Here is a 26,921-nt window from a genome sequence, read left to right as displayed (position 1 = left end):
CAAGTGGCAAACATTTTCTCCTCCATTTCAAATGAGTTTGCCTTGGCCGCCATCCCATTGGTCAGCGCCATTGGTGGAAGCCACATTATTGGGCACAACAGTGAAGTCATTAAGAAGCTTACAGACGTTGCGGCAGATTAGGTTTTTCTCTTGTAATCCCGCAGATTAGCGCCCGCGCTAGCTCGCCGCCCGATAGTGTTTTGTCCCGCTGCACGCTTTCTTTACATCGCTCATTTTTGCTTTGGTTTTTGCGCCATAAGATGTAAGCGCAGGGAGAGGTCAAAGGTCACGTCCACTGCAGGACGTACGCAAGACTCGGCGGGACGTGGGACTTTTTTCCGTGGATGAAAGCAGGATTTGGGGACGCGGTGCCATCTGGATTCAATGAGGCATTTTTCGTTAATATGACATCATGGGAATTTTTTTTTAGGCCGCTCCTAGGCGTTGACAGCAAAACCACCGACTGACTGACTTAGACCTGAGAAGATCATCCAATTCTGGAGACTAGGGCAGATGGTGTCCACCGCTCTCTGACCGGGAAATGGAATCACATTGTCGTTGTGAGGACCACAAGGACCCTGCGGAGAGAGAGGTGAGGGACAATACATCTGAGCTCAGACTTGAGGAAGGAAGGAAGGACCAACCGGGTCCACCCAAGAGGGATGGAGATGAGAGCCCCGCAGGAGACATCACATGGGAGAACTTAAAGAGTTCAGCAGAGACCCAAAGATGTGGGCAATTGAAGAAGACCAACAGTTGGAAGATGGTGCGCTTCCAAGAACCGTCTTTTGAGGAGGACGTAGCCGAGAGGGACAGCTCGGCAGAGAGTCTTTTTCCGGAATATGTCGTGGAGGAGTGGACCGCCATCTCCTTTGAGCAGCTGTTCCTCAAAGAAGAGTGGCAGCACTTAACAGGTAGCGCAAGCTCGGCCCGTCCGCTATTGCGTGCTTTAGATGCCCTCCGGGACCGCTGTCCTTTTTGCCCACGTAGATGACCGACTGGTGAGGAAGAAGGTTCTGGAGCCCGCCGCCCCCCCAGCCCCTCGGCCCATCTGGGGCCAGCAGGTCACGGTGAAGATGCAGGCCGTCTTGGAAGACCGCACCGTGGTGGAGAAGGACGCCAAGTTGTTGTTTATTATCGGCGAAGGCGACGTGAGCCAGGTAACCGAGCGCGACGTGCCAAAGTCAGCGACACGTTTTGAGAGGAATTCTGTTTTTCATGCCATCTATGTGATGATGAAAGACTATTTTGGAGTTCCACCTTCTTTGGTTAAATGATGCGTGCTCAAAGAAAATCGGTTCATTTGATTCAAGAAATAAAAAGTACGGATTTGCGTTTGAACACTTTCCGGACACGTATTGAAATTGTGGAATGTTTACCCGCAGACAACAAGATCTGCATCGATGACCTTCTCAGAGTCACTCATTCATCATGGAGATGTAGAAGAAGAATCAAACTCTGAATTATAATATATTGGTCTTGGAATGTAATATATCAAATTCATTCATTCATTCATTAAATCCCCCAAATATATGATAACAAATCAAATGTCAAATGTATTTCTTTTTTGGGGAGGCTGGAACAGATCCACGAGATGATTTGAGAAACAAACGTGGCCACTGTCGGTAGCAAAGCTTTGTTGGCGCACTTGCTGTCTGGCAACACACTCACGTAGCGTGCCTATGTGTGTGTGTGTGTGTGTGTGTGTGTGTGCAGGCGCTGGAGGAGTGCGTCCTGTCCATGCGCAAAGGCGAGATCGCATTACTGCTGGCCCATTCCCACTACACCTACGGGCTACTGGGCAGGTAGGAATTCTTGATGGTAAATGCGGGCAGGCGGGCGGGCGGAGTCCTGTTGTTGTTCACCGACAGCGATAGCGGGCGGGTTGAGGCCCCGTTCTACCTGTTGCCGTGGTGTGGGGGGGGGGGTCTGTTTTTCTAGGCCAGCGGGGTTAATGAACCATAAACAGGAGCAGATGGCTTCCGCCGAGTCCCATTGAGAGGCGGCCTGGCTGCGTAACCTCCCAACGACTCGCGTTACAACCTTCACACCATTAAAGGCCCGCCCAGTCTAAACACGGGCCCAGCTTGATTTCCAATCTCATCTTTGCTTGAGATAACTTGACCAGATTCAAAAGCTCAAGACAATCCAAATGTGATTTGATGAGAGAAATGCATTTTGTCATTGTGGCCAAACATATGCATTAGAGCAGAGGAAACCTAATGAGGTCCTTTTCCACGAGCCATGTGCAATTTTTCTTCCCGCTGCCGTTAAATGAAAGGCAACCTGTTGCTGTCGGAGCTGAATAAAAGCAGGAAATTGGCCTTAATGCAGGAGGCACAAAAAACATGACGCAACCCTCCCGTCGGGATGTTTTTCAAGCAGAGTGCTCGCTTCTAGATTTGGCGCAGCTCGCTCGGCCTTGCCCGAGTGGAAGTTGCGCTGGCTCAGTTAATCATTGTTTTCGTGTGCCTGATTAGAAATGTGTGCTCGGGAGTCAGGTGGAGGAGGCACACCAGATGGTCCGGACCACTTTTCATCGACCTTTAGCACCTACGCTCATGATTTGCTCACAACTATCATTACACGGTGTCGATAATGAGGACATCGATAAATCTGAAATGTGAAATGCGGCGCAGCGATGTCACATGGGCAACGGGCAGAAACACGGACTTGGCGTCCAGGTGCTAGCTCAGAGTTGAGAAGCGCTCCGTGCTACACCACGTGTTGAAGCGCACGGCCATCGATCCATTGTGTGGATTCTCAAGCCACATTTTGAGTTTCGGGCTCCTCTCTGAGTGGATTCAGTTCAAGCAGTGCCACTCAGCTGATGATGCCAGGCCAGCAAAATAGGATGACATTTATTGCCGTGATGTGTTTTTTTTGTTTCGGGGCTCAAGCTTTGGGAGAGGGCGAGTGCCATTTCGTTTGCCGGTCTTAGCACGCGTGAGCTAACGGCGAGCAGTGACGTAGCGTTGCCCGGCAACCCGCCAAGCATCACGCGTACTTCCTCATTTGTAAAATACAAGCAGATGGATGTTACGCACCGACCGGCATGCTTGGAGGAGGGGGAGGAGGTCATTTGCTTGCTTGACAATCTAGTGCGTGTGGGAGAATTCAGCCAGCCAGCCAGCCAGCCAGCGCAGACAGGAAATGTGCCAGGTGACCAAGTGGCGGCCGGCGTCACCGTGTGACTCATCTCATCTGGCTGAGACGTCACCGCTTGGTCATCACGCGTGCGCCCGCACAAACGTCTGACGTCCAAAATATGACGCTTGGAATCTTATCTGGACGTTTGGATTGGACAAAACAAGGCAGTAAAAAAAGGAGAAGGGACAAAAAGCATTTCAGTGGTGCCTTGAGAGACAAATTGAATTTGTTCTGGACCACGTTCCCATTTTCTTTCCCCACTGAAATGAATGCACTCCATGGAGATGGTCTGTCTGTCTGTCTGTCTGTCTATGTCGCTGCACCTTTTGTGCGACACTATCCATCAGTTCAATAGAAATGCTATTGATTAGCCTGTCTGTGATGATTTGCATCGTGCGTTAGGCTCAAGCTCGTGAGTCGGTGGAAAGGCGGACGTCACTTTTGTGCGTGCGTGCGGGCGTGCGGTCAATTTGCAAGGTGATAGCAATCAGTGGAAGGTGACATTTTCTGCCTGGAAATTATGCACCATGGCAATGTCAGCAGCGGCTTGAAGGGGAAATTCATTTGCTGCTTATCGTTTTCTGACATTTATTGCCCGCCATACATGAAAACATTTGCCGTGGTCATCAAAGCGAGGGCCCTGCCCTGCCCTGCCAGAGTTTGTCATCATGACCCAATTGAATAAGCAGCATGGTGGGGAGAAAGTCTGCCTTACAGCGTGAAAATCCATAAATTGGACTCAACTGCTTGGAGGCAAATTGTCCACCTGGAAACTTGGTCAGTGTGGCAGCACGCGAGGAAAAAAGGCCGTGACGTCTCAGCGAGGGCGGGATTACGGATAAACGCCTTTACGGCGAGCTGCACATCCACGCCAGAGTCAAAACACACTGAACGGGCCCAAAAGTGTCCAGCTGGGACTTTGGCTGGCCGGGATTTCATTTCCTCTGTCAACATTCAGAGCCCTATTTTGGGCCGCTCGGCGTACCACTTTATTTTCACGCTTACAGGAAGTCATTTTAGAGGAGGCACAGGCAGAAGTAGGAAAAATGATGAGGCTTGATGTTCAGTGTTACATCATAGGCAGCCTTCGCCGTATTGTGCAACGGGAAGATAAGATGGGAGACAAACATGCACAAGCTGTGCTGCCCGCATCATGCCTTGGGATTGAAAACAAAAATAAAAAAAATCTTTACGGCTGGCAAAGTTGAATTTTACTTTGGTAATAGGCCTCGAAGAAGCGTCACGCTCCAGCGATTGAGGGATTTATGGATCCGGACAAACTCAGCCATCCATCTAGGGCTGGCCTTTGTGAACTTTGCCTGTTTTCCAGAGAGCCCGACATCCCCGCCCGGGCTGCTCTGCTCTACCAGCTGCAGCTGCTGGACGTCAGGGACAAAGCGGATCCGCTGAATTTGCCGCTATCCGATCGCATCCGCCTCGGCAACCACAAGCGGGAGAGAGGCAACTTCCATTTCCAAAGGGACGAGTACGGCAAGGCGGCGCGAGCCTACTGCATGGCGCTGGACGTGCTCACCACCTGCGGCCAGGGTACGACCTCGCCGAGTCGCCGCTGTTTTTGGAGACAAAATGCTCCGGTCGGGGTCAAATAGGCCCGGCTGGATTCCTGTCTATTGACTTTCACTTGTTCTTCTCGAGAGCCAATCAAACAGTCTGCTGCGGCGGCAGGCGACATTCAATCCCGAGCTGGTGGCGTTGCAAATGTCCACCGGCGACGTCAAAACGCCTCGTCATCGGCGGATGACACGCGAGACATGGAGATGGCGTCATTAGCACACCCGTGAATTGTTGAAAAGGATATCTTCCCCCAGCAGATGCCATCGGTGGCGGTGGCGAGGAGGAAGCGCAGGAGGTGCGCGACTACCGGGTCAAGTGTTTGAACAACCTGGCCGCGGCGCAGCTCAAACTGGACAAGTACAACGAGGCGCTCCACGCCAGCCGCGACGTCCTGGCCCTCGACCCCGACAACGTCAAGGCCCTCTACAGGGCGGGGAAGGTCAGGCGCTCACCCCCTCCCCTCCCCTCCCCATGTCAGAGCTCCTCCAACACTTTCAAAAAGTCACTTTCGTCCTAACTCGTTGCAATTTTCTGACTCGTTGTATTTGAATATCTGAATATTTGATGATGATTGCAACGGAGACGATCTTGACTTTTAACATGGATATTTCCAGATAAAAGTGAAACGTTGGCCTTCTAGATTTAGCCTCCAGCTATAAATGCAATGTTGTACTTTATTCGTGTGCATTCGAAGCGAGCAAAGCGATTTTTCTCCACGCACCTAAGAAACAATGGCCATTGAAGAAGACAAATAGCGCTGATGAAAGCATACCTCCCTCTCTCTCTCTCTCTCTCTCTCCCCCCTCTCTCTCTCTCCGTCTTCAGCAACTCCAAACGTTTGCCCTCCTCACTCACATCCGGAATTTCCAAACGATCAATAATCCCAATCCTGGGTCTGATCAACGGGCCATTAAAACGTGTGCGAACGAATAACACGGCAAAGAACTCAGAAGGTCAAAGTAACCATCATCAGCACGTCTATTTATTTCTTGCCATGTTCCAATCCACCACGCCACTTCAATGCACATGAGAGCGAGTCCCTTTAGTGGCATGGAGGGAAATTACATCCACGCCACTCGACATATTTCAAAGGAACAAAAGGAGGAAAACAAGCAAATGTAAACCCAAAAGTTTGCTCTTCCAAAAAGTCACCCAATTGAAAAAGTGCAAATGCAATCAAATGCTTCTCCTGGCCGATGGAATTGCTCTGCTCTGCTCTGCTCTCAGATCCTGTCCGACCTGGGTGACTACTCTGAGGCCATGGAGCTGCTCAAGAGGGCCCTGAAGCTGGAGCCGGCCACCAAGGTACAACCCAAAATGAAATGCTCAACAGTGAAGGAGATTGATATTTTCAAATCATTTGACTTCTGGAATTGACCACAAATTTCGGCCATTTCAATGTTGTGCTGCCACCAGCTGGCCATTGTAAAAATGACAACACAGGGCTGTAGCTAGTTTTAAAAAGGCGCGGGCGGGGCAGACAGAGTATTTGGGATTGTCCTTGTAAAATATGCACTTGGTGTTCCCCAGGCTATCCACGCTGAACTTTCCAAGCTAGTGAGGAGGCAGTCGGGGGGCGATCGAGAAGCGAAGCCCGCAGCGGCGCTCGGGGCCTCTTTTCTCCTCCTCCCTTCCAAGCACACAACATCGGTGGGTTTGGGTTGAGATGAAAAGTGCAACGTCAGCACGGCATGGCAAATGTTTGACGTGTTTGCGTGTTGTGCTTCAGAGCATCTCGTGGAAGTTGATCCTCGCGGCTCTGGCGGTGGCATTGGGCAGCTTAGTGACGTCAGTCATCCTCACTGCGAGAAATTGACCTCCATCATGTTCACTCCAGTTTACAGTGCGCCATCGAGAACTACATACTGTGTGTGGCCTATCTCCATTTTTATCGTGAAGGTCACTCATATAAAGACCTGCCTGCTGCTCTTCAGATGAGTTTGGTTCCATTTTTTGCACTCCTCACAGAAGCAACATCGGGAGCAATTGGTATTGAAATATTTGTAACCCTACTCCTACCTTTATTTGTTACCCTGCTCCAAAATTCGATTTTAGCCCTAATTGAAAACTCTTCGGACCATTTGACAAAGTTACATATTTTTCTGAATGGTTTATTGGGAATATTCAATTTGCAATAAAAGTATAACTTTTTTGTGTCATTTCAAAACTCTAATTTGAAAAACTAAGAGGGGGGAAAAAAAAGACCACAAGAGTGATGGTTTTGAGGATTTATTAGCAAACTGATAAAATAAATAAATAGAAATTGATCAAATGCTCCTAGTGGTGGCTGATGCCATCATGTAACCTAGCAACAGTATTTAGTGAAACACTGCATCATCATCATCATCAATAAAATCATCATCATCACAAGAAGAGGAGGCTCAATACAGAGGTAAGAATCCCACCGACATGGCCAACAGAAGACACGTGTGGAACAAGTCCAAAAAAATAAACACATTCATTTCCAAAATTATGAAAAAATACAAACAATTATACAAAGATTCCCAATGTACACTTGTTCTTTATTCAGAGCGCTACAATGCTTCTGAGCATATGGAAGATTAAAAAAAAAAAAAAAAGAAAAAAAAAAGTCAGGTGTGGGAATCACAGGGTCACGGGGTCATGTGAGGACAACACTCGAAGGCCACGGTCATGACTGGACGCTGGCAAACGGACGCTTTGACTTGGGGGCAACGGCGCAATTCGATGAACGTGAGCCACGTGCCATCTGTGTTCTTTGGATGAATGGACCCTTTTTTTTTTTTTTTGTGCTCCACCCACTCAAATGACAGCTCCTCCTGGCTCCGCCCATTCCAAAAAGACAAAAATCCATATGCAAAATAAATGAACAAACAGGAATGCATCATGAACTTTCTTTCTAAAAAAATTGCATAAGAAGGCATGCTTTGACAGGAGAGACAAGGAGGGGCTCACATCATTTCTTATAATACTGCTCAAGTGAAAAAGTGCATCACCGCCTGGGCTTGGTCATCATGACAACCTGGCAGACTTGGCAACCTTTGACCCCTCAATGAGCGGTTGATCAGGTGAAAATTAAAAAAAAAATTAAAACATTTAAGGCAGTAGAACACTGAGCGGCCAATGAGGTGAAGGGGGCGGGTCCACGCGTCACAGTGCAAGTCGAGACAAATTGAAGGCACTCGAGGTACCTATTGGGAGTGTGGGGGGGGAGGGGGGGGGGGGCGGAGTCATGACCATGAGATATGCAAATTGGCTGACATGAGTCGTGACCTCGAGAGACGAGAAAAAGAAAACGCCAACAAATGAGGCACCATGAATGACGGAGCGGAAAAGTGAGCGGCGCCCCCTGCGGGCTCTTCTTGTGCTTCCCACAAAGTGGGAGGAGTCAGGTGGCATCACAGAACCAGAAGAACCCAAATTGTGCTTTTTTTTTTTTTTTCTTCCTTTTTAGTCGCCTATCAGGCGGAAGCTTTAGCTCCGCCCCCGGCGCATTTGATGCGTTTGGCAGTTGAAGATGGCGGCGGGCGGGCGGGCGGAGCAAAACACGAAGCACTTATTCCCAACACCAGGAAGACGTGAACACGTTGTCCTCGGAAAACAAAAGCACATCACACGGACACACCAATGACGACTCACAACAACAATGCCGCTCTGGCTCCGCCTGTTCTGCACCTGCCTTTGTGGGCGTGGCTACAGCAGGTGGGGTGGGGGTGGAGGGGGGGGGGGCACTTCAAACAAAGAAGCGAGTGCGTGGGCGAGTTAGGTGGGCCCTTCGCTCGCACTTCCTTGTTTGAAGGGCGATGGGTCGGTCGGTTCTGCCGGCTGCTATTGGACCTCCCCCCCCACCCCCGCCCCCCTCACAAACCACCGGGACAGGCACACTCTGGTGTGATGGACTCGGTCTTCTTTCGAGCGTTCTCGTGACAACGTCTATGGCTAAGTGGGCGCGAGCGCGCGACCAAGCCGCTATCTACCATCGACACAGGCTGACGATACGACGCAAACAAACGACATTTACACACATTGGCAACTTTTTTTTTTCTGTATGGTAATCCAGGTGAAGGCGACGCTCACTCGGCTGGCAAACAATGCTGGGAGGGTTCTGAGGTTTTGTCGTTGCTGTCGCTGATGTCCCGTTTGTCCCACGTTTCCGGGGGGCCGGCGGCGGCCGTCTTGTCCTCGGCGGCGGCGGCGGCGGAAAGACGCGCCGACGCGGCCGTACCGTTGGCGGCGGGCGTCGGCGCTTCCGAGGAGGCCGCCTCTTCCACCCGCGGGGACGCAACAGTCTCGTCCTCCGCCCGGACGTCGTTTTCTGAATTAGCTCCTCCCCTATCATCCGGGGCCTGCGCGAGGCCACCCTGACGGTCGGCATCCCCGGCGTTGGCGCCGGCGGTCTCGCTCCTCTCCGGCGCCCGCTCCCCGGCGTTGGCGCCAGCGGTCTTGCTCCTCTCCGGCGCCCGCTCCCCAGCTTCTTGGCTCTCGCCCGCGTCGCCGGCCTCCGCCTCGGACGCAGCCGGCTCGACTTGAGGCGACGCCGGCTCGGCTTGGGGCGGCGGCGCCGTGACGTCTTGAACTCGGCCGTCCCTGCCGTTGGAATCGGACGCCGCCTGGCTGAAGTTGAAGGCCTGGATGAGGCGGACCAGATGTTTGACCTTGTCCAGGGACAGCTGCATGTCCTTCTGGCGAGCCAGGATGCCATTCTTGGTCTCCATACACTTCTGACAGCGCAAAGACACAAGGGGAGAGGTTAACCACGAGCTAACACGTGAGCTGCTCCGTCCTTTTGTACACATTGTCCTCAATGTGCTGGAACGCACTCAATTTTGGCTAGCGTCACAAATGAACTGAGTGCACGATATATTTTAAAAAATACGCCGACGTCCTGGAAGGAATCCATAAGCCTTTACCGTGATGGAGTTGCTGAGCTGCTTGACTCGTTGTTCCAGCTGCTCACGCTCCAGCCGCAGATCTGCGCTCCACTTGATGAGCTTCTGCTTCTCTTCTTCTTTCGCTGCACGAACAAGCTCGGTGAGCCGCCGACCGTCTCTCTCTCTCTCTCTCTCTCGCGCTCACCTTCTTTGTAGGCGATGTAGGAGTGGACGATGGCCAACGTTCCGGGCCAGGGAATGGCTTCTTCTTTCTTGAGGATCTGCCGGGAGAAAGCGGGCGGCGTGAGTCGGAGCGGGAAAAGACGCGGCAGGGATCGGGGGAAAGGCGAGCGCCGCCGACGGACGGGCACGATGGAGGGGGGCGGATGCGTGACACAAGGAACGGGACGAGTGTGCGGTGTGGATGCTTACAAAGGGTTGAACAGTCAGTCCTAAAGCGGGCCGTTACCTGATCTTGGCATTTGGGACAGATCCACATGCCTTTAGGAATGCTTTTCAGGGGCGGTTCCAGGCAGTCCAGGTGATAGACACGAGAACACGTGTCGCACATGAGCAACTGGCCACTGCGTCTGCACACAGTGCAGAAGTCCTCATGGATGTCTCCCTGCGAGCAAGAATCGGACCAATCAGTCGCCCCCGGAGCTTTAGTCGGGGGAGGGGGGTGGGGGCCGCTCGTGTTCTAATTTGGCCGAGAGGCTGTTCACTTTGTAAGACTGATGACATGTGGGTGGATGATTGATTGATTGACAGACTACTGACGGAGCCGACCGACGGCGGCGGCTTTTTCCGCCCCCCCCTCGGTTACTTACATCCCCAGAGCTGGGGCTGGGCAGGGGGAGGGGGCGGGCGGGGCTGGAGGGGGAGGTCGGGGTGAGACAGCCCAGCTCCGGGATGCCGCCGTATTTGGGTGGGCGACCTGGGTGAAATGAGACAGACGACAAAGACGGAAAACAAAACAAAACAAAACAAAAAAAACAAACAAACAAAACAAACAAAAAAAAGAAAAGAAAAAGAAAGATGGAGAGGGGGAAGAACAACAAGAGTCTGCATGACATACCTTGGAAAGGGAGTCGTCGTTGGCTAGCGTGAGGTGGGGTGGGAGGGGGGAGTAGGGGGCGGGAGGAGGAAGGGGAGGAGTCAGAAGCACAGACAGTGTTAGTGCACACGGCGCCGTCATGCTCGCCACGCTCACAAGCCAGAGGAGGGACTCGCCGAGCCTGCCGCTCCGACACTTACGCCGTCCGTCTAAACCTTTTGCTTTCGCGGGACGGACGGACGGACGGACGAATGGCTTTTTTTGCCCTCGACGGAGGCCACTCGAAAATCGGGTTAGTCAGACGTGACGGCAGCGAGGACATGAAGCGTGTTAATAGCGAGCGGCATGTGGAGAGACACGACGGGGGCGGGCGGGCGGGCGGGACTAGCGCCGACGCCTCGGCATTCTACCGGCGGCTTTGGCCACCGCTGCCGCTCACGCGCTCGGTCACCGGGCTTATACCGACCTCTCTTCCGGGTCCCCAGGTGCAGAGGGCTGTTCAGGTAACTCACAGCGCTCTTTTTTCTCTGGAACACAAAACAGCAAGAGGGTCACTGCGGGTCCGCTCAACTCCAGGGAGCGCCGGCACACCTTGGCACACCTTGGCACACCTTGGCACAACTTGGCACACCTTACCTCAGGCTCAAACACGGCGCCGCTGTAGACGGGGTTGGCCGTGGTTCTCCTCTTCCTCTCCTGCCTTTTGCTCTGGATCTCTGCAAAGAGCCGCGAGCGTGACAAGCCTGCCTTCCTTCCTTCCTTCCTCGCAAGCGTAATAGGAGCCAGGCTCACCTTCCAGGTGGTCGTGCGTCACCAGACCCAAGGACACCATGAAGGCCAGTTTCTGGAAGAAAGACGCGCACGCCATCAGACAAGCGCCATTGCCACGACCTCACCCGTGGCCTACTACCTCCGGACTCTCCTCCTTCTTGGGCCTGGGAGGCGGAGACAAGGGCGGAGTCGACGAAGAGGGGAGCGTGACCGTCATCTTGTGCTCGGCTGCGCCGCCCGCTTTAACAGTCTGCCCGGGGAAGACGCACGGGTGACCGGCCGGGACGCCGCAGCGTCGGCGCCGCTTTGACCTACCTTGGGCTCGGCGGTCACGCCGGCCATCTGGGGCGGCTGGGCGGGGACGGAGGCGGGGTCGGGCGCCCGGGCGGGGCTGGCCAGGCAGGCGGCCGTGGTGGGCGCGGCGATGACGATGCCGGTCAAAGGGGCGGAGCCCGTCTTGACGCAGGGCTGTCCGTTGACGATGCGCAGCTGGTGAATGGGCGCGGCGGACGACAGCGAAGGCGACAGCTTGGTGGCCAACATGACGGGCCTTTGCAGCAGCTGGGGCGCCGCCATCATGGGCGGGGGAGGGGCGGGAGCGATGGGGACGTTAGCGGGCAAGGCGGGCTTTGGTCTGACCTGCCGAGCCAGCACGGCGCGTCAGAAAAAGCGCGACCGAGGAAAGGCTTTTTCTTTTCTTACCAGCATGGCGTTCTTGGAAACCAGCCTCACCGGCTCCAAGCTGTGAGCGCTCAGTTTGCCCGCCACCTGCAGGTTGATGGGGGCATTGTGCGGGTCGGCTTTGGAGATGGCGGTGGTTACCATGGTGACGGTGGCCGGGCGTTGGGGCAGGATGGAACCGGGCAAAGAGGGCGTGGCCGCAGCTTTCAGCACCAGAGGTAGCGTCTTGGTGGTGAGGACCGGCGTAACCGTCAGCGTCTGGCCATCAAAAGAACAACACTTGAAAGGCCAGTTGAAACATCAAAACATCGGCGCCCGCCCGCCAGCCGCTATTTTGGGGAACAGCTTTTGTGATCCGTTTCCTACCTGCTGAAGTCCTCCAGATATCTGCTGAGTCTGCATCAGATTGGTGGGCTTGACGTCGCCCCCTACAGGAGGCGCGTGGACCTGCAGCTGCACTTTGGCTTCTGGTTCTTGCTTGACCAGCAGCTCTTTTCTCAACTGCTCCACCACCTTTTTCTGTTGGAATACAACGTTCATTTCGATGCGAGGGGGGGGGGAAACGTTCCGGCCCGTATGGGGAAAAGGACGAGCGGCATTATATCTGTCGCGTTGTGTCGGCGCTATGTCGCTCGTCTCGGCTAAAAATGGAGTTTGTCCTTTGTAAACAACTTCTTTGTGACCTTTTCAGGCAATTTCCATGTTGGCGCCTCAGTGCCGGTCTCCATGGAAACCAGGGCGACGGCGACAAGTTCAAAGAGCTCAAAGTGTTTTCAAGTACGTCGTCGCGGTGTCGGTCAAGCGCCGCGCGTACTCGCCTCGTTCCAAGACAAATAGGGTCTAGCTAGATAGGAAGAATGCGCCCGCCGGTCGAAGCCAACGTGAGTTGGAGTCTGTCTTTCTGGCACGCTGGCGTCTCTACCTGCTTCTCACTCAGCGCAGTGATCTTTGCCTGAAGCTCGTGAAGTTGCTTCTTCAGATCTGCATTCTGGGAGAAGAAAAAAAGTGACAAGTCATGTGACTGCTTGTTCCTGTGACTGACAGCGCAGGCGAGTTTACCTGAGGGTCCTGCTTCATCTGGGCCACCAATTTCTGAGGGGGGCAACAACACACACACATACATACATACCACAAACACACAGCACTGGTGAATAAAAAGAAGAATCGAATGATCTGACAATCCCGTTCAAGCCAGTCTCAATTGAATCGGATGGCGTGACGTTCAACTTTCACATCAAGTTGCGGGTTGCAAATGGGCCACACGTTACCATTTCTATTCATTCTGGGTCAAAGCTGGTTTATGGCAAGCCATTAGCGAGCCTCGCGTGTTTGTTTTGCACGTTGCCATTTAATTTGCTGACGGAAATTGGAAATGTTCCTCAGGCAGCAGAAGAAAAAAAGCAGCACCTGATGGATCTGGATCTCCACCTTCAAAGCCTCCTGCAACGTCTGTAATTCCATCATTGACGCAGTCAGTCTTTCAGCTGATGGATCAGCCTGAAGACACAAAGCAAAAATGAAAAGTTTTCGGGGCGTTGCCGAAGCAACGCGTGACCTGTGTAGACATGATGTTTTCCCCGACTCATAAAGCTCGGACGAGGTTTGGGAGCCGTGACGGTACCTGAACGCCGTCTCCGGTGGGAAAAGCATCCAACTGAAGCATGAACGTGCTGCTGAGAGAAACAGAAAAAGAGTTGCAACTTACTCCAGTTTGCTAAAAGCACATGACGTGCCAAGAGCGCTTTTAACTTTTCCCTGTCGGGGAGACACGGCCAACTTCAAAATAAACCTTCATTACAAAGTCAGATGTGGACAATGATGCTTTTATTTTGCAGATTATTAGTTTTCAAAGTGTTACGTTTCTAGGGAGGAAAATATGCAGAATATACATTGAAATATATATATATATATATATATATATTTGTAGGTATTTGCAGCCCAAGTATTGCCGCATATACCCAAGTCACTCCTCCTTTGACTAAGAAAGATTAAAGTAGTTGAAACTCTGAACAAAGTTCTTAGGGAACTTGCTTAAAATGTGATCTGATGAAAAGTCATTTATTGAGCAACTTATTTGATTGGTTTCACTTTATGACTTTGTGTTGACGGTGGTCTTTTGAAAACAAACATCTTTATCTTGTTAGTTAGTTTTGAACATGTTTAATGTACTGTAAATATCGATCAAGTCGGGTTTCGGGATGAATCGTACGGAATAAATGGGGACTCACCACCTGGCTGTGGGACTGGACTCCGCCCCTCTGCCCTGCACAACAAACACACACACGACAGCTATCCATCATAAACATCTCATCAATGTCAGACATTAGCTCGCTCAATCAATGACCGATCAATAAATGTCAACCGGTTGACCGAGTCAAATGAACCAATAAAGGCGTACTGATCTGGTTGTCTGAACTTCAAATACTTGCAAGAAAATTCAGTTTGGTCAGTGCATAGTCGCTATGTGTGGCATTTATTGGAGAAGGGACGCTGCATATGAAGAAAAATCAGGTCCAAAAGGTGGACCGACCGATGGGGTCCGACAACGTCATCCCACAGCGCCCCCCACACACACACACACTTCTTTGTATCAGCACCAAATACTGGCAGTAAAGTATTTCCGTTGCTTTCCATTTCTATCTAACTTGCCCGAGGAATGCTTTTCCAAGTTGAAAAGTTACACACGTTACTCCTTAAGGGCACACAGGTGAGCGCATGTAGGGGGCGGTCGCGCGCCGCGCCGCGCTGCGCCGCGCCGAGCCGAGCCGCCGGGTTAATTGGAGTAATTGGAGCCGGGATGGGACGTCAGGTCGAGGGACGTCGCTGGCGAGGAGCCGCCGCGGGCCGCGGACGACGGTTAAGATGGAGGTTTCACTTTGTGTTCCAAGCACTCAAGTCAAGTGCTGTAATAAATGTTTGATAAAGAGTCTTGTTCATGGCCAGCCGGGTGCTCCAGCTCTCTTTCCGAACAGTCCGGGCCACCGCAACCGCCAAGTCCGTCGTCGGTTCCGGCGGGGGGTTCTAAGCCTCAGCCGCTTCAAGACATCCAAAGTGACGGTAGCGCCCAATGTGGGAGAACAAGTGGACGTGAACGTTAGTTAGCTCGCTCGCTCGCTAGCTAGTTGACGCTAACGCCACGTTAGCCTGGCAAGCTAACGCGGCTAAGTTCTCCCAAAGATGAAGAAGAGGCGACTGGAGGCCGGCGGAGCGCGCTTTGACACCCGGCCGACAACACGACGGCCAAAGGGTGGCGTACGGATGCCTCCGAGGTGGATCAAAGGCCACCACCCACGCTGGCCACAGTGCTGCGAGCGAGGGAGAAGGAGGCTACGAGCCGCCTCTGGCTTGTCCAACTTGTGTCGGCCTCTTCCTCGTCGTCGTCCTCCTCCTCCTCCACCGCCGCCGCCTCCTCCTCCTCCTCCTCCGCAGGAACTCCGACAAGAAGCCGCAAAGAGCGCAACGAGGCCCCCAAAAGAGCCCGGAGGCCGCACGCGAGCATGCACACGGAGATGGGGACGGGGTCGGGACGGGACGGGACGCAACGAGCACCAACTCGGGGCGAGTGAGGGCGACATTAAAGTTAGCAAATGGAAGAGCTCGATGTGCACTTACTCAGCAGCAGTCCTCCTCCAGATTAATTCAATAGATATCTCCAACAACCCGATCCACGATGGAACAAAAGCCCATAAAGAGTCCCACTCGCTCCTTCCCAAGCACCGCGACTTAGTTGCGAGAATTTGGGCTTACTTTAGTCAAATTCGTGAGAAAAGACACAAACTGAAGCTACAAAACAAGAACTCTTGTTCAATCTCATTCAGCTCGGCCTGCGCACACCTCGTATCGCTCCGCCGCGGAGCTTCACGAAGGCCCAGCAAAACTACTTGTCCGTCTCCATAAAGCCGCTTGAGCCGCCATCGGGTCGTCGATATCAGTGACGCTGGTTCCGAAAGTTAGTCTGGAGGCGTCGAGCGACCCCGGCGGCCCGCAAAAAGGTGTCCTCCCGAAGCGGACTAGTTTTTGTGTCGGTGCGGCGAATTTATTTCACTTTGCCTAAGGAACGGCGGTGCTGCGTCTCCCATTGCCTAGGGAAAAGACCCGGATGTAAACTCAGTGAAACTACCGAAAGTCAACGTGAGCGCGCCGCGCGAGCGTTTTCACGTACGCGCCCGCCCGCATCACTCACACACGCACGCACGCACGCACGGGACACGTCGCTCCAAAGATGAGAGTCTGGGCGGGCGCAGATCATCGACGGTAGCGGTGGATGACCGCCTTCGAAGTGGAACAACGCTCGTTTTCTCGAGTACGAATAATTCGTGGAGCCAGCCACTCACGGCGGTCATGACACGACGAGTGGAATGTGTAGCACTATTTGTACTCACCTTGTTATTCTGCACCTCTTCCAGCAGGGGCCGCTACAACCTTTCAATCTATTTCCACAGCGCTTTCACGCTGGGTGAACCGGGGCCAGTGGCGCCTCCGGAAATTTTTCACAGGGGTGGCAGGGCAAAATGGGGACACTTAAAATTTTGAGATGGCACACCAAAACTAAAAGCCAGCAATTCTGGATATCCAAATGTTGTCGTAGTAAATCGGCCAGTAATTAAAGCTACTATATCACAAAGTGCCCAGTTAATGCCTTGCAACTAGGAAACGTATGTGCACTAGACCGCCCCTTTAATCTATGGGAGATTCGAGTTGTCAGGGGAAAAACAAACAAAAAAAAACATGAGCCTGAGGTATAATCTGGTTTTTGTCAAGCTTTCACATTAGCTTTCATTTGTTTTATTAACATTTATGAACGTCCTTTTTGGTTCGTTGAAGTCTGAGCGTTTTATCTTATTCTAGTCAGAATAGTCTATTTTCGTCTAGTTTTAATAGACATTATTTTTGTCCAATTATGGTCAAAGAAAACTGATGACATTTTATTTCAGTCAAAGAAAGGTTTTTTTTTGTCTCTATAAATACTGCAATTCTTCAGAACCCTGTCAATATAGAATAACTCCCTAACGACTCGACTTACCTCCATTTCATCATGGAATGCCTTGAGGATGTGTCTTGAGATTTTGTGGCTGTATTACTCCTCATCTTTTCCCACAACATATTCCCTTTTCTTCTCCACGTCTATGAAACGCAAGTGTGTCCAAATGTCATGTCTTCCTTTTGTCCCAAAGGGCTGGCCGAGCATTTCGGTGTTAAATTGCGCTCGCTAATCGGTGCTATTGCACCACCGCAGCTGCAACCGACTGAACCAAATACGAGCGCGAGTCGAGCTGGAGGAAGTGACGTCACCGAGCTCCAGACGAGACAGAAACACACGACAAATATTCAAACTCGTCGAGATTTTAGAACATTTTGTCCCGCCTCGTTACGTTGAACAAAAATGACAAGACCTTTCAGTATTCTTTTTCGCATTTTTTTTTAATTTGATGCTATTTTTCCAAACGTTCTCTCAAAGTACATAACTCCTCATCATTTCATGGAAGTTGGTCGTGTTTGGACCAGCAGAAGCCTTGAAGTGTCACTGATGTCTCATCGAAACATGACGTCAAGTGACAGCATTTTTTTTTCTTCAAAACATCATCAAAACATGACGTCAAGTGACAGCATGCATGTATGAGGTCAAGTGACGACAGCATGAATGTTCTGTCCTGTTGCCATATTTGAAACGGCAGAGCTCATCGGACGCCCCTCATTTTCATCACGTTGAAGTTCAGCTCAGGGCAGGGCAGCGACATCGCAGCAGGCGGCGGAAGGTGCTCCTGAACGCGGGGCTGCACAGAGCATAGCAGGCGGGGTCCACAGCGCTGTTGACGTAAACCAGCCAGAGACCCGCCTGCCACAGGAGGTCCGGGATACGGACGTGATAGAAAGCGGCCACAAGCGCCATGGCGTTGTGCGGCGCCCGGGTCAGGAGAAATGTCAGAAGGATGGTGAGTATGGTGCGCGTCACCCTTCTCTCCCTGAGCGCGCCCCCCCGGTGCCGGGCGGAGGTGGTGGCGGACAACGCCGCCGAGGCCGCCCGGTGCCGTCGGGACCGAGCCGAGTCGTCGCCCCCCACACTGGGAGACGGCCGCAGCGACAGGGCCGTCCACTCCGACGGCTCTGTACTCGCACACGCCCCTCCGTTCCTTCCAAGTTGGAATCTGCCGGAGGACGAGCGGTCGCCGGGAGCCTCGCCTCGCAGGCTCAAAGCACATGTGCCCACCTGGTCCCTCCCCGACGCCCGGCGACGCGCGCTCAGACGCCGGCGGCTGGCGGCACATACGTGGCTGTACAGGCCCACCATGGCGACGCCGGGCAGGAAGAAGGCGGGCAGGGTGGTCCCGATAGTGACCACGGGGCTGGCCAGCAACCGCGGGTAACATTGCGCTTCGGGCACCAGGCGCTCGCCCCCGGCCTCCTGCCAGCACAGGATGGCCGGCGTCCACAGGGAGAAGGACAGCAGCCAGGCCAGAGCGATCATCAGGGCGGCCGTCTTGCCCGTGCGCCTCAGCGGGTAGCTGAGCGGCCGGGTCAGGCAGAAGAAGCGGTCCAAACTGATAAGCAGCAGGTTCAAGACGGCCGCGGCGCTCAAGCTGTGGTCCACGACCAGCCAAAGGTCGCAGAGGGCGGCTCCCAGCGGCCAGGAGCCGCACGCCGCGTAAAGCGCGTACACGTTGACGGAGACCGCCCCCACCAGCAGGTCGGCGGTCGCCAGGCTCAGCAGGAAATAGTTGTTGACGCTACGCAGGCGGCGGTTGACCTTGACGGAGAGGAGGACCAGCGAATTCCCCAGCACGGTGACGGCGCTCAGCGCCACCGTCACGCCGGTGAGCAGCAGCAGCTGGCCAGCAGACTGAGCGGAGGTGGTGAGCGCGAGGCGGGGCCAGCTGGAGGCGTTTGACATTTTCTTTCAAAGCACACAACACAAAACGGACCAAGTCGAACGAAGGAGCACCGACGCCTCCAACAAGTCTTCCAACTTGATGTCGCGTGTGCTCGCCTCACTCCAACAAGTGGCTTGGCTTGGCGTGGCGTCCCTCCTTCCTGCTCCTCCTCCTCATCATCGTCCCCCTCATCAATTATTTGCCAGTCAAGACAGTCTGCCAGAAATCAGCGATTGCTTTTGATAAATGAGGCTAAGAAAATACATTAACACCGTCGAATGGATGAAGTGCGTCATGTTAAATTCAGCCAGCCAGCCATCCTTCCCTCCCTTCTAACTAACATAACCATCCATCCCTCACATGTCTCGCCAAGAAAAAAAAATGGTTTCAATTTGAAACTTACAAACAAGAGGAAGAAGCCGTTGGAGTCTCCACGTTCTTTAATGACATCACATCTAAAAATCAGAGCAAAGAATGGTGACAGCGGCGTCGGCTCGACCGGCACCTTTAGTTCAGTGTTAAGCAGTCAAGTAAAGCCAGGAGGACCTGGGCCAGGTTGCCATCCAAACCCTAACAATCACAAGTCTCACTGCACTTCTCAACGTCCATCGCACGCACGCACGCACGCACGCACACATAGACGCGCACACACTCGTTTAAAACAGGAAATGTAAACGTGGTGCCTGTACAGTCGACAGGAAACATTTCAAGTTTTATTTTGAAGGAGTCTGAGGGGACAAGGGAGGTTGGCGCGGCGGCGCACTGGTGGTGATGAAACCACAGCGACTTTCATCGTCGCCGTAACCGATCACAAGCTCGACATTGCCCACAGCGGGAATGTTTTAACGCGTCATTCGGGCAGTCCCAAGAAAATTTCCTTCCCGCAATAAATTAGGTGAGCGAGCGTCGTCGGGAGAAGCTTCAGTCGCGACGGATGACCGACAATGGCGTTTCGAGGTCACGTCATACAAAAGTGCGAGCTAACCACCGGCTGGAAGAGGAAGCCGCCGCTCCTCCGGGACGTGGCGCTCCAGCCAACATGCGGGGCGGACGGGCGGGCGGGCGGGCGCGTGTTGCGCTCAAACCCTTTTGTGGTAGGAATGTTGGCGCTGCTTCCAAATGGGCGGGAAGTGCACGCTGACGGACGCCACTGAAGGTTTGAAGGGAAGATGAGGGCAAACTTCGCTCAGATCAGGGGTCAACCCTCACTACCTACTGTATGGGTCACCCTGGAAACTGCTGTGAGGGGAGGGGGAGGAGGAAGAGGAGGGGCCCGGCAGCGAGTCCTCTTCCGTGCTGCCGCCGTCAAAAACGTCGTCGGCACCTTCGGCGCCGCGAGGGCCCCACGGGGGAGCGAGGCGCGAGGGCGGCTCGGGGGCCCGGCCGACCAGAGACGCCCCCGAGGAGGAGGAGGCGGCGCCGGCGGGCCCGACGGCGGTCCTGCCCGTCCTGGCGCCGGTCTGCGAGCCGCGATGGATCCGATGGCTGACGATGATGTTGTTGCCGAAGCCGCCCATGGACGCCATGGTGGTGCTCTGCTCGCGCTGCACCACGGCCGTCATCCCGCGTTCGGCGATCAGGCGGTGGATCCGAGCCAGAGCGTCTTCGCTGGAACCTCCGCCCTCCGGGACCTCGCCTGGAACGACCGCCACGTGTCACCAAGGCAACTCAAAGCACAGCACGGAAGGAAATTCAGAGCACACAAATGAACATTTATAAACGTAGCTTCATTTTGGACTTGCCGTGCGGCGTACCTGCGTTGGCCGGGACCTCCCCCGGGGCGCGGCCGCCGTGACCCCCGTCCGAAGATCCCGCCGTCTGGGACTCCAGGCCGTCGGCCGCTAGGGCGGCGGGCGGCGCTAACCAAAGGAACGAGATGGAAAGCAGATGAGTGAAAAAGGTCAAAGCGCGAGGAAGGCGCACACAAGACATCGGTACCGGCTCGGAGGCGAGCGACGCCGGAAACCTCCGTTTGGGTCTCGGCGTTTTGCAGCTGGACCACCGCCGTCTGCGTTCCTTGGGATGTCACGGAGGGGGCGGGGTTTCTGGGCTGAAGACCAATGGCGTTCATCAAGCCCATGTCTCGGTCCAGCCTCCATCCCGAACGACTGGGCCTGAACACCCACGTGGCACGTTAGGACCACGAGGTCCCCCGCGGACCAGGCGGCGGCGGCGGCGGTACTCACCCGGGTCGGTCGGAACCCCGCGTCCGGCCGCCGCTGCCGTTGTTGACGGAAAACAAAGGTTCGGCGCCGGACTCGGCGGCACTTTCGCCGTCGCTGCGGTAGAACCAGAACGCGTGCGCGCGCGTGTGTGTTAATTGAGGTGTACGCAGGAAGGCGGGGGCTCAACCTCGTTAACATTAACGAAGCAAATTGAAGGTCTCGACCCGGCAGACTTCCTGCTGCCACTGGCCATTAACATTAGCGAGATAATCACATCCAGTCAACAGGAAGCCATATCAACTCACACGGGCCGGCAGATGACCAGGTCCCCCTTGTTGGTTCCGTACGCCAGACCCAGCCCGGGATCGGGAAGCCAGCGAGCCGAGTTGATGCTGACGTGACGCCGCTGGTCCGGCGCCATGGGGTAGACCACGTTGAAGACCATCTGGAAGCCGTCGGACAAGATTCGTTCATTCATTGATTCATTTGGTTGAAGAGCAACATTGGCGTGGAGATGAAGGCAACATTGGCTCACCCTGATGGAGGTCTCTCCTCCGTGCGGCTGCTGCAAGCGGAAGACTTGCGCCACAATGTGGTCAGTGGTGGGATGCAGCAGGATCCTGCGAGAGGCCAGCCCCACCATCACGTAGCAGCCCAGCGGTGATAAGCTAACTGAAATAGCATTCGGACCTGAAGTGGGAGGGAGGCAGAAAACGAGGATAGGAGTCACGAGTCGTTTGTGCGTGTGCTGCCGTGAAATGAAGACGGCCTACCAAATCTTTTGGTATAAAGCATCTCCCCGAGGTTGTGCGGCGCCAAGGAGTAGACGGCGAGGATTCCCTCATCGGGAAACCCGCGCTGACTGCTGGGAATGAAGACGGCCAGCAGCTGACCGTCGGCCGAGATGTCGCAACTGGCGTCGTTGTAAATCTTGCAGTTTGGCACCAGCACATTGGCGGAGGCTGCGCACAAAAAAAGAAAGAAAGAAAGAAAATAAATTCAGGTGGCAAACATCCCCGCAGCCTCCTAATTTACATGGCTGCGCTACTCTGTTAGCTAACAGATGCTAACGCGGGTATGGGACTCGGGTACCGTTGCTGATCTCGGGCAGGTCAAACTTGGTGAAGTCCCACCACTGCAGGCGGTAGGTTGTGTTGGCGATGTTGCTCGCCACCGCGGACTGGCCGTCGCCGATGGATGCGCCTGACGGGAGGGTGAAGAGTCTCCTCAAGCCGTGTTTGCGCTCAGGTCAGGTTTGAGGGACGCACGCTTACCGGCCAGCACCCTGTTGACGGACGAGTGCGTGGCCAAGCCCGGCTGGCCTCTCTCGTGGTGGAAGATTCCGGCGTAAGGCAGGTACTCGGGAAGATGGAAGCGCCTGCGGGCGGGCGGGCGGGCGGAACCGCAAAAATGATATATAAATATTCCACCGGACCTGACGCAAACTCACCTTGGCACGAAGCGACCCAATGACGGCGCAGACATCCTGGCGTTCCGGGGCGCCCTGTGCCGCGCTCGCTCGCTGTTATCGCTGAAATGACAACGGCGTCGTTAGCCCACGCCGCTCGCAGCCGCCCCGCCCCGCCCCGCCCCGCCCCGCCGGCCACGCGCGGCCAACTCACTCCAGCTCATCAAAGTCCACGTCGACGCTCTCCACGGAGCCGGACACGCTTCCGGCCGGCCCGTCGGATGAAGACGAAGACATGGCCCGCAGGCGGTTCTGCTGGTAGCGAGGAGAGCGCTGACGGATACTGTCCCGTCTGGACAAATACTGGATCATTCTCTGGGCGTAGTACGCTGCGGGCGACAGCCTGGACAGCCGGCGGCGGCACGCATGTCTGTTAGCACCCGCGGCTCATCGCGGGGCGGGGACAATCAACAAGCTTACCTGGCCGGGTCGGGATAGATGGGGTGGTCCCGAGATCCGGTCATGTCGTAGCGAGACAGCGACATGAGAGAAGACTCCAGAAGTCTCCTGAGAGACCAAGAAAAAGGTGAGCGGAAAATATGAGTCGGGGACTTTGAGCCGACCGACGCTACCTTCGGAGGTAGTCCTCGTCCACGGGTGAGGGATCCACAGGCATTTCCTGGCTTAAGGCCTCGGAGGGCTCGGGGGCACGGGTGGCGGCCTGGCGGTACACCCTCTCCCACTGGGCCGTGTCCTGGTTGTACACCAAACCCACCGTCTGCTCGGCAGACGACGGCAGAGGGAATGCCGCCGGCGGCGCCGCCGGCGGCCCCGTGGTGGGTGGCACGGGCCGTCGCTGGCTGTCCAGAGAAGTCCCGGCGCTCGGGACCGGAGCGTCGGGCGAAGGAGAGGGCGAGGAGGACAAGGCAGAAGTGGGCTGCAGGGCAGATGAGGAAGAGGAGGTGGAGGAGGTCTGGTTGGTGCGCTCCCAACGTTGAGAATCGTGATTGAAGGTCAGCAGGTTGTGACAGGCGCGGCAGCGGTTCAGGTGACCCCGAGAGCCCCCCGGCTCCGGGGCTTGGGGAGCGGAGGAAGGGGGGGGAGGAGGCGGCGGTGGGGGCGGAGGCTGGTAATGGATAATGGTGGGGGAGGAGGAGGAGGAGGGGCCGGCTCTGTCCGAGTCCACGTTGTTATTGAGAAGCTCCTGGCTGGCTTCCTGGCCACCCGCCGGCGGAGGCTCCAGGTCCTGCATGCGCTCAAACTCCAGGAAGTAGCGGCTCAGATTGCACTGCAACACGTTACGAAAGGAGGCGGGGTTGCCGCGGGAGCCGTCCCAGAAGGGGTGGTGCCCGCTGCTGGTGCCCGAGCCGTCCCCTTGCTGGGGGAAGCCCCGCCCGTCGCTGGCCGAAGTGTACACCGGCGAGTGGGACGAGCCGTCCTGCTGACGCAACGCCGCCAGGAGGCCGAGCGAAGATGACGACGAGGTCCTGGGCGGCAGCACGTTGGCGCCGGCGGCGCCGCCCTCCCTCATACTCAGCAAGCTGCGCGTCCAGTCCGGTCCCGGTCTGGAGGGGGAGTTGGGATCTCCGCCGCCGCCGCCGCTGCCGCCGTAGTAGAGCGAGGTGAAGGCTGAGGGGCGGGGCTCCGTGCGGGCCGCCGAGGAGGCCACCGAAGAAGGCGGGGTCTGGGGGGCTTCCGACGACACGCCCGGCGGCCCGCGGTTGGCCGAACAGTGACTGCACATGCACGCCATGCCCAGGAAGCGGGTGCATCCCAGGAAGGACACCCCGCGCTCCGTGCTGACAAAGTGGCCCAGGGGGGCGGCGGGCGATTCCGTGGTGTCGGCCAGGGGCCGCGCCTGCTCGCCGGGGCTCTGCGCGTTGGGAGAGCGGGACGACAGGATGTGCAGAAAGTTGTGCAGGATAGGCGTGCGGCGAACGGGCTGAGGCAAGAAGGAACGCTGGCGGAAGTGAGGGTGAGGCAGCTGCTCCACGCTGTCCATGGGAACCTCGGAATCGTCCTCGCTCTGAAAAACAAACAACGTCGGCGCCGGACGGAGAGCGCGCCGCGGGAATCGAGCGCGCCGCGGGAATCGAGTGGCGCCGCGGGAATCGAGCGCAGCCGCGGGAATCGAGCGCAGCTCACCTGCTGATTGGACGACGGGTTCAAGATGGCCGTCAAAAGGTTGTGCCCCAGAGGGTCAAACCTCACCAACCTGAGGAGCACGCCCAAACAATGTCAAGGAGAAAGAGTTCAACGCCAGCGCCCGCCCGACGAGACCCACCGCACTCGCTCGGCGTCGCTGCCCGTCTTGACGGCGGCGAAGGGTTCCGGTCGACTCCAGTCCCAAAAGTGCAGCTCGTTGTTGGTGGCGATGAGGAGGAGCTGAGCGGTCGGGTGGAAGGCCAGCGAGGCGATGGCCACGTTGCTGTCCGTGAACCAGCTCTCGCTGCCGCCCTGCGCCCACCGACAAGCGCGACGGTTAATCGCCATCCGGCTCGGCCGTCCGCTACGCCACCTTGCCCACTCACGTGCAAGTCCCAGATGCGGACTTCGCCGTCAAGGCATCCGGAGGCCACCAGGCCAGGAATGGTGGGATGAAAAGTCACACACCAGGGGGTCCTACGGTGGCCCACCAGGGAATGGAGGCACTTCCCGGTCTTGACTTCCGTGATGTAAATGTTGTGGTTGACGTGCGTGGAGGCCATAAGGGTCCTTGAAGAGTGTCGCCGTGGAAACGCAGACAACATTAAGAGCCGCACAACACTCAAGCCACGCCCGCCGGGCCGGCTTCAGACATTCGGGCGTCCTCACCGGTCAGGGCTGAAGGCCAACAGGAAGGTGGATCTGGGACTGTCAGGCAGTTCTACTTTCTGAACATGAACAGGAAAGCGATAAGCCGTAGCGGCGGCGTAAGAGAAGAAAACGGCAGCGGCGAGCTCACCTGGCTCTGCCACTTCATCCCGCACACCTTCTCCTCCACCAGCAAGTGCAGGAGGCGCTGCGAGCTGCACGTCTGCCAGCCGCGCTCCCGCCGCGACAGCAGGCGCACAGAGTTCCTGGGACTGGACGACATCACGCTGTTGGGAGGGGGGGCGGGGCGGGACCGGGGGGGATTGGCTGGTCCTAGTCAAGTCAAGTCAAGTTTATTGATATAGCCCTAAATCACAAGCAAGTCTCAAAGGGCTTCAAAAAAATGGACAATTATTCTCAAACATCTTAAACTCCCAGGAGGCCAAGGAAAAAAAACCTACAGGGGGAAAAATGAGAAACCTTGAAAGCACACATGGGAGGATGGATCCCCCTTCCAGGATGACCAGGCTGCAATGGATGCAGAGAGGGCACATCATAGAAAACAATCCAAAGTGAAGAGCTGCAGGAGGTGCCCTCAATTGTCCTGGTTGCAGGCTTGTGGACGGGAAACTGACCACACATTCACACAGCAAATGTGAACTAAGGTGCAAGATTTCCAGATTTCAATGACTTTGTTCCAAAAAAAAAAATTCATTTCCACAATGGATTGTGATTGTGTGTAAACGCAAGTCCATGCATTCATGATATGCACAGATAGATAGATAGATAGATAGATAGATAGATAGATAGATAGATAGATAGATAGATAGATAGATAGATAGATAGATAGAAATAACCGTGCCAGTCAAACCGACGACTGTGTGAGAGCTACTTCGACGCTATGTACGTCACGTGTCGAGTAAAGACGACTAAATGCTGCAGTTGGACACGACAGAAAATGAAAAGTGCAAATAGCTCGTCGGTCCAAAGCCGCTCGAAGACATTCTTTTTCTTCTTTTCAAGCAGCTCCATTCAGTAACTCACCGCAATCTCCAAATGCAATAAGCACACATTAGCTAGCGTTGACGTACAATTAGGAAAGATGAAAAGGATGTTTAAAAACCAAGGCCTACCTTTCTCCATCTTAGAGGCTGCTCACATTAGCCACGGAGCTAGCTTGAGCCGAAACGAAAAAAAGCTATCCGTTGCGAAGAAAACTCAATCTTCACTCGTCTCCTAATCAATAACCACGTCCACTTGAACCAACGGACACCGCTGACATTTTGTGGAAGCAAAAAAAGCGACCTTTTCGAAGGCTTTGGTCCACAGTTAGCCCAGCTGCCCGACGCCGAATGGCTTCTGCGTAGCCAGCTAGCTAACGGCTAGCCGCACACTAGACAGGCCAAGCAACAGAGCGTCGAATACTACTCATCGATCGAACCGACGAACCAGATCCAACCTCCGGTGTCATTCACTAAAACTCGACAAATCCCTTCCACATTGAAATATTTGCCATGGATAGAAATCATGATGAAAGAGGACTAGCTGACAGCGCTTACGTGCATTACAAAAGTCATCATGTCAAAATGACACATTTCAGGT

General features: G+C 54.9%; 4 protein-coding genes across 6 annotated transcripts; 1 reads left to right on the top strand and 3 right to left on the bottom strand.

Moving 5' to 3' along the window:
• The first annotated feature begins 421 nt into the window (after positions 1–421).
• On the top strand, positions 422–6,838 carry fkbp16 (FKBP prolyl isomerase 16). The gene is made up of 8 exons (XM_085914334.1): positions 422–914; positions 991–1,160; positions 1,717–1,805; positions 4,481–4,698; positions 4,980–5,164; positions 5,953–6,030; positions 6,256–6,375; positions 6,455–6,838. The coding sequence occupies exons 1-8, from the start codon at positions 542–544 to the stop codon at positions 6,539–6,541; spliced, it is 1,320 nt and encodes a 439-aa protein (XP_085770460.1). The 5' UTR covers positions 422–541; the 3' UTR covers positions 6,542–6,838.
• A 100-nt stretch (positions 6,839–6,938) lies between these two features.
• On the bottom strand, positions 6,939–17,444 carry phf21ab (PHD finger protein 21Ab). 3 transcript variants are annotated; one of them, XM_085914321.1, is made up of 18 exons: positions 17,108–17,444; positions 14,313–14,347; positions 13,706–13,757; positions 13,492–13,581; positions 13,144–13,176; positions 13,007–13,072; positions 12,451–12,603; positions 12,106–12,342; positions 11,719–11,964; positions 11,543–11,653; positions 11,425–11,476; positions 11,269–11,348; positions 11,099–11,159; positions 10,406–10,676; positions 10,045–10,165; positions 9,781–9,856; positions 9,615–9,718; positions 6,939–9,425 (listed from the first exon to the last, which is right to left on the bottom strand). In XM_085914321.1, exons 1-18 carry the CDS (start codon positions 17,111–17,113, stop codon positions 8,778–8,780), a joined length of 2,442 nt encoding a protein of 813 aa, XP_085770447.1. In that variant the 5' UTR covers positions 17,114–17,444; the 3' UTR covers positions 6,939–8,777. The 3 variants fall into 3 exon arrangements, with proteins under 3 accessions (XP_085770447.1, XP_085770446.1, XP_085770449.1); XM_085914320.1 differs by having other exon boundaries at positions 11,719–12,042; positions 17,108–17,441; XM_085914323.1 differs by lacking the exon at positions 10,045–10,165 and having other exon boundaries at positions 10,654–10,676; positions 11,719–12,042; positions 17,108–17,441.
• Positions 17,445–17,726: 282 nt separating this feature from the next.
• On the bottom strand, positions 17,727–19,008 carry LOC147055058 (muscarinic acetylcholine receptor M4-like). Its single transcript, XM_085914715.1, has one exon. The coding sequence runs from the start codon at positions 18,971–18,973 to the stop codon at positions 17,798–17,800; it is 1,176 nt and encodes a 391-aa protein (XP_085770841.1). The 5' UTR covers positions 18,974–19,008; the 3' UTR covers positions 17,727–17,797.
• Positions 19,009–19,375: 367 nt separating this feature from the next.
• Positions 19,376–26,777, bottom strand: ambra1b (autophagy/beclin-1 regulator 1b). Its single transcript, XM_085914714.1, has 19 exons — positions 26,453–26,777; positions 25,471–25,652; positions 25,341–25,399; positions 25,058–25,241; positions 24,811–24,983; positions 24,672–24,741; positions 23,159–24,552; positions 23,007–23,093; positions 22,741–22,929; positions 22,569–22,649; positions 22,393–22,496; positions 22,211–22,321; positions 21,892–22,080; positions 21,654–21,808; positions 21,424–21,563; positions 21,140–21,232; positions 20,892–21,067; positions 20,708–20,812; positions 19,376–20,589 (listed from the first exon to the last, which is right to left on the bottom strand). Exons 1-19 carry the CDS (start codon positions 26,460–26,462, stop codon positions 20,162–20,164), a joined length of 3,930 nt encoding a protein of 1,309 aa, XP_085770840.1. The 5' UTR covers positions 26,463–26,777; the 3' UTR covers positions 19,376–20,161.
• Between the last annotated feature and the right edge of the window lie 144 nt (positions 26,778–26,921).

The sequence above is a fragment of the Syngnathus leptorhynchus genome, chromosome 6 (genome assembly GCF_054491065.1).
Source record: "Syngnathus leptorhynchus isolate UIUO chromosome 6, UIUO_Slep, whole genome shotgun sequence".
NCBI classification, from domain to species: Eukaryota; Metazoa; Chordata; class Actinopteri; order Syngnathiformes; family Syngnathidae; genus Syngnathus; species Syngnathus leptorhynchus.
Note: the sequence above shows the minus strand (reverse complement) of the source record. Positions and strands in the feature narration are given on the sequence as shown.